This window comes from Molossus molossus, unplaced genomic scaffold (assembly GCF_014108415.1).
Source record: "Molossus molossus isolate mMolMol1 unplaced genomic scaffold, mMolMol1.p scaffold_m16_p_20, whole genome shotgun sequence".
NCBI classification, from domain to species: domain Eukaryota; kingdom Metazoa; phylum Chordata; class Mammalia; order Chiroptera; family Molossidae; genus Molossus; species Molossus molossus.
The window spans coordinates 52,739,694-52,745,693 of record NW_023425356.1 but is presented as its reverse complement, the minus strand read 5'-3'; the positions used below and the strand labels follow the sequence as shown (position 1 = coordinate 52,745,693).

Sequence of the window (6,000 nt, the reverse complement as noted above, 5' to 3'; positions counted from 1 at the left end):
CACAAATCCCAGCTGACCCTGAAACCTGTTTGCGCCCAGTCCCTCCAGGGCTGCCTCAGGGCCCAGCCCACCCCCGACCCCGGGACCTGCCCCCGCCTCTGGGGTGACTTGGCAGCACCGCGGAGATCGGTCTGTTGCTCCATTATTCACCCATTTGCTTTCCCTGGATAATCATGCAAACCAGTCATCTGTACAGAGGCTGGGCCAGTTTTCCCAAGAACTTCCAGAAAGATCCCCAACCCTTAGAAAGCCAAGAGGGAGTCCTGTCACATCCATACAAAACTCCACCAGAAGTCTCGTGTGTAGAAAGGTTTCTTTATTAGAAGCATCACATTCTGAGAACAGGAAGGGGCGGGGGGAGGCCGCGGAGGAACGTGGGCCGGGCGGGGCCCGCACACACCTGCCCCGAGCTCTCCGGGAGCAGGCTGCGGCGGGGGGCTCAGGTGACCTGCAGCGGGGTCTCCAGCATCTCCATGAGGAAGGTGTCGATGGGCGTGTCCCCGATGAGCTTGAAGAAGAAGAGGTGCTCCAGGCACTTGAGGCCGATGGAGCGCAGGGCCGGCAGGCGCAGCAGCAGCTTGGCGAACCTGCGGGGAAGCCCGGGGGGTCAGCACCCCCGCACAGTGCGGGCGGCGGTTCGGCGGACTCTCTCTGATGGAACCGGGAGCCTGGGGAGGACGAGGGAGTCAGAGAACCTAACTCTAGGGAGCGTCCGAAACGCTGGAGGGCCACTTATCTTATTTATTTTTTTTAAATCCTCACCGGAGGACATCTTTCCACTTTTTGTTCAGGTAGAGTGGGAGGGAGAGAGAGAGAGAGAGAAACATCGACATGAAAGGGACACACCGAGTGGCTGCCACCGGCACGACCGACCAGGGCCGGGGACAAACTGCAACCGAGGTACGTGCCCTTAGCGGGAACCGAACCCCGGTCTCTCCGGACCGCAGGCCGACGCTCTAACCGCTGAGCCAAACCGGCCAGGGCCTACTTATCTTCTTAAAGGGGGCAATCGGACCGTGTGACCTTCAGGACACTTCTGATGGGAAGCGTTCACGTGGGAATTTTAACATTCCTTCAAAACACATATGTTTCTGTGTTCAGGCCACAAGGAAACGTGTCAGTGTAGGACTAGGACCTCGCAGCTAACAGGGCAGCAGCTACTCACCCCACGGAAAACCGAGGTCCACACGGAGCCTGGCAAACCTCCTCTGAGTGCCCCGAGCGAGCGGTCGGCGGCGGGCGGGGACCGTGAGACCAGGGGCCGGAAGTTGAGCACCTCCACTCCCCCCGGCTCTGCCTCGAGGGGTGTACGGAATTCGGCAAAGGAAGTGGCTTCTCTACAAAGTGCAAAGTTAGACTAACTCTGGAAGTATTTTTCTTTACTCTAAAAATTCCAGTGTTGCAGTTTGTAGAACGATGAGTATACGGTACTGCGGCCCCCTTTGCCGTCTGTCCCGGCCTTCGGAGCTGAGATCTGGACTCGGTCACAGGCACAGCCAGGCCAGGGCCGTCGCTGTCCCCACCCTCCAGAGTCTGGCCAGAGAGCGAGCGCAGCCCTGTGACGTGTTTTCTGAAAAGTGTCCACAGGGTGGCAGCACTCCACCACCGAGAACCGGGCCTCACGCCACAGGCCGGAGGCCCGTCACCAGACTTCTGCAAACCAGAGGGGACTTAAGCGCTTACCACCTGGCTGAGCCCAGGGACATCCCTGAAGGAGCTGCTCGGCCTCGGGTAGTCGCCCTGTGTGGCCACCCCCACGGGACATGCAGGAGGCCCAGCCTCTGCACCCCTCCCTGAACTCCCAGACTCGGTCCTCACCCAGGCAACAGGTACAGCATCTCCTCCCAGTACCCAGAGGCACAGGCCCCCGGCAGCACCTCCCAGGGACAACAGGCAAGTTCCAAAATGTGAAAGTGATAGTCATTAGAAACCACCTCAGTGCCAACCCAGGGCAATGACTAAATACGTTAGGACACATCCGCTCTGTGACGTTCTACAAAACCATGGGAAACAGCCGTGTCGTATTCTTCGATGCCTGGTACGGTGCCTGAACCGGCTAAGGGGAGAGCGCTCCCCACGCTGCGTTACTGCATAGCCGTAAATACCCATTTCCACGTCCACACCGGAACGGGAACAAAATGGACCCCAAAGATTCACAACTAATTTTCAGTACCTGCTTCATGTTTTAAAAATAGTTTCCTTGCTTCCTACCAGGATGCCCTGTTTTTATAATAAGGAAAGAGAGAGGTTTGGTTTGGGGGGTTTTAATTGGATTCTTCTTCTTCTTCTTGTTATTATTTGGTTTGTTGTCTGGTTTGTTTTAGATACACAGCATGATCAAAAGCCAATTCCCAAACACGCTGAGGATGAGCTTTCTTATCCCTAACACCCCACACACCATATATTCTTAAAAACAGAAAGACAGAAAGAACCCCAAAAGCATGCTGGGGATGCCTCGGAGCTGGGCGGTCCGGCAGAAATCACCCGACGGGCTCGTCAGCTCCGGGGGGCGGGGCTGAGCGGCGCAGGCGGCCCAGCCCGAGGGGCGGGCAGAGTTCTTCAGTCTCACCTGCTGCAGGTGGAGAGGAGACCGCGTCCCGCAGGGCACACGGTTGCTGCATAAGACAGGCTCCTGGGGGCCATGTGACAAAGCTCCAGCTAACGGAAGTGAATGAAAAGGGGGGTCCTTTCCAGGTGCGGGTGTTGCCCACATAAACTCACCATCCTCTGGATGCAAAACACCCGTGGCCCTGGGACATGAGGGAGCTCAAGAAGGAAGGAGCCTGGGCCCCTGAGTGACATGTGGAGACAGTCCCTTTCCTGACTCATCGCCCACCAGGGCCAGTCCATGAGCAGGAAGCGCGTTACTGTGCTCAATGCGAACGTCTGGGAGGTCTCACTCGCCCCAGCACCCCACTGTACCCACAGGGTTGGTCCACAGCCTCCCATGGAAACGGCTCAGCTTCTCCCCAGTGGATAGGAATTGGCTCATGACCCAGGAAAACGGCTCAGCGGACATCAGCCCTCAGGGAGGAACAGTGGTCGTGGGAGAACTGAGAGCCTAGACAACTAATGCTAAAAACAAAGTCCCATTAGCCTTCAAGGCAGTTTTTCAAGTTTCATTTTCCTTTTTCTATGAGATTTGGGGTTGTATTCTCTCTTCTTCAGGGAGCTGCAGGGACGGGAGCGTCATTTAGCTGTGCTTGGGGGCAGCAGTTGAGAGAAGGATTCTTTTAGCGACCTGGGAAGACCTGTGCGGGAGCCGCTGCCAGCCAGCATCTCCCCTCCCCCACAGGAGCCCAGACTCAGACCAGCGCCCACCCGGAGGCCACACCGATGGCAGCCCGGGGCCAAGGTCACCTCTGCTGGCTACCAAAGCCTTCTCCTGCAGGGGCTCCTGGGTGCAGGGCCAGTCCTTCGGAACCACAGACCTGGGCTCCTGTCCTGGCCCCACCGGCTCCGAGACCCTGCACTGACTCCTGACCTTTGCTAAGCTCCGGCCTCATCAGCATCTGGAGGTGATGAGACCCACCCTGGTCGTTCACCGGCTTGTCTGTCCAGCGCTTCAGGCCGAGACGCGACCTCTCCCCGGAGCCCACCCGCGTGGCCGCCGCGAGGTCCCACCTGGGAGCAGTGGGCAGGGCCTCCGCAGCACCACCGTCAAGCTCACCTGCCTGGCTGATCCGGGTACTTCCGCTTGGTGTAGGCCTCCAGGGTGGCGTACACCCTCTCCCGCAGGGTCTCCACCTCCGAGGGGTTGGACAGGCCCTTGGCATCTGGAAGAGACGACCTACTTGACCTCCGGCGCCAGCTTCGGTGGGTGTCCCCACCCACGCCGCCAGCTCCCGGGGGCGAGGGCCCGCTGACTCCCAGGAGGGCCCATCTGTCCGGGCCACCGGAGAAATAGTCCCTTCTGCGCGCCCCCTGTGCGGGCGGACGGAGCGAGGCGGCGGCGCAAAGCCGGCGGGCAGGTCCCGCGTCAGTGAACCGGCTCCGACTGCAGACGGGGCGGGCGAGCGACTGAGCGCGGGGTCCCGGCGCTGCTCCCCCGGACCCGGGGCGGCAGAGGAGGCCGCCCGCCTGCTCCTGGCCGGCTCCTGGCCGGCTCCCTCCGCTGCCTGCAGGACACCACTGCCTGGTCCCTGCTCGGGTCCTTCCTGAACCTTCCTTCCCAGCCCCCGGGTTGGCCAGCCCTCGGCCGGCCTTCCCGACTCCAGGGTGCGCTCGCCCTCCCCCCTGTCCTGCGGGCGTCGTGCCCCCTGCCCCCGCGCTCCGGCCCCTCCGAGCCCCTGCCCTGCCCGCAGCTCGGACCTGGCGTCCACAGCAAAGTCCTGCTTCCCGCTCGGCCACCCTGGCGGCCCCACCAAACCCCGGGGGCTTCTGGGTTTAGCCTCTTCCTTTCACTTGGGCTCGTCTCTCTAACCCATCAGCAGGTCCCTGGCTTTGCCCAAAACTCCGTGCAGAATCCAACCGCTGCGACCGCCTCCCTCGCCACTACCCACTGCCTTCCCTCGTCTTCCCCACCGGCCCTCAACCACCCACACCCCTTGCCCACTCAGGACTTTCCGAGATGGCGCCGGGGGAGGCCAGGGGGAGCCGGCCCTGGGGCCGAGGTGGCGGGCCCCCCGGGGGAGGGGGTGACTGCGCCGTCACCTGGGTTGAACAGCACGATGGCCCGCAGGCACCCCAGCTCCGACTTGTCCATCTGCATGTCTTTCATTTTGGAGACCAGCTCAGTCAGGACCCTGTTCAGGGGAGACAGTGACAGGTGAGGAGCCCGTGGGAACACAAGCCACCGGCCGATCGAACGCACGCGGCCAATACTCATCAGGCACCTGCCCACTTCCCGACCGGGCGCCGGGTGCAAGGGGCACGGAGCTCAGCGTTTCATCGGAGAAAGGACAACGGCCGGCCATGAGCAAAGCCCAAGGGGACCTGGGCGGGGAGGGGAGCAGTGGACGCTGAGGGCCGGAGGCCACCCAGAGGGTCAGGAAACTAGTCCAGACGGAGCAGGACAAGCAGGGCGAGGGCACTGCCCGTCCAGGAACGCAGCAGGGACGGCGGCCAGGAGAAACAGGCACCGTGAGGAGGGCAGGGCCGCTGGAGGGCAGGACAGAGGGCAGACACCAGGTGGGCAGGCATGCGGCCCTGGGACACCAGGTGTGATAGGGCTGGGGAGGGGCCTCGGGCCCTGGCCTTGGACAGAGACCAGCTTCAACCTCACCCTGCTCCTCCCGTCTCCATCCGCTCACCGAGCCCCCCACCTCCACTCGGCTCGTCCACCCCTTAACCCCATGCCTGGCTCTCCTTCAGCAACTCTTCAGGGCAGAACCCCATGCTGAGGCTGCTCCCCCCTGACCAGGGGTCCTGCCAGAGGCCAGCAGAACCTCAGCCTGGACTCCTCGGGTCGGGTCCTGGTACCTCCTGCCGTCCCTGCCCCCAGGGGGAACAGTTCACCCCCCACCCCAGCTTACTAGGTCTTGTCTACAACCCCGTCTGTTCTCAGGAAGCCCACAGGGCCCCCGGGCCCCCCGTCTGCCCAGCCGCTACACTGGCCTCTGCTCCGCCTGGGCCCTCAGCCTTTCCCCTAACCCCGCCTCGTTCTCCGGGCTTATATTCTCATCCGCTCCGTGGTCTCGCTTCCAGGCATGGGCGGCTGTGCATCCCACACCTCGTCACTACCCACCGTCCACGCACACACATGCACACACAGGGGCGCGCACGTGCACACTGCAAGCAGAAGAGAGACCTGTCGAAGATGGAGCCCACGCCTGCACTGTGGGCGCTGCTCCTGTGGACGTGCAGACCCGTGGCCAGCAGGATGCCGTCCTGCACGGACACCGAGCGGTGGGAGAAGGAGGCGATCAGAAGCTCGTTCCACCCTGCGGGGCGAGAGGGGGCCTTGAGGGCGCGCCGACCAGTCTGGCTTTGATGCTCGGACAGCCCCCGTCATGAATGCCAGGGGACAGAAGCAGAAGTCCAGGGAGGTGGGACATATTC

General features: G+C 62.2%; 1 protein-coding gene across 1 annotated transcript in view; it reads right to left on the bottom strand.

Moving 5' to 3' along the window:
- Nucleotides 1–333: 333 nt before the first annotated feature.
- RXRG (retinoid X receptor gamma) overlaps nucleotides 334–6,000 on the bottom strand; it is a 110,162-nt gene continuing 104,495 nt past the window's right edge. The window contains exons 8-11 of the mRNA XM_036272650.1: nucleotides 5,750–5,882; nucleotides 4,654–4,745; nucleotides 3,671–3,776; nucleotides 334–587 (exon numbers count right to left, since the gene is read on the bottom strand). Coding sequence (XP_036128543.1) covers nucleotides 440–587; nucleotides 3,671–3,776; nucleotides 4,654–4,745; nucleotides 5,750–5,882 — 479 coding nt within the window. The 3' untranslated portion in view covers nucleotides 334–439. The remainder of the gene's footprint in view (nucleotides 588–3,670; nucleotides 3,777–4,653; nucleotides 4,746–5,749; nucleotides 5,883–6,000) is intronic.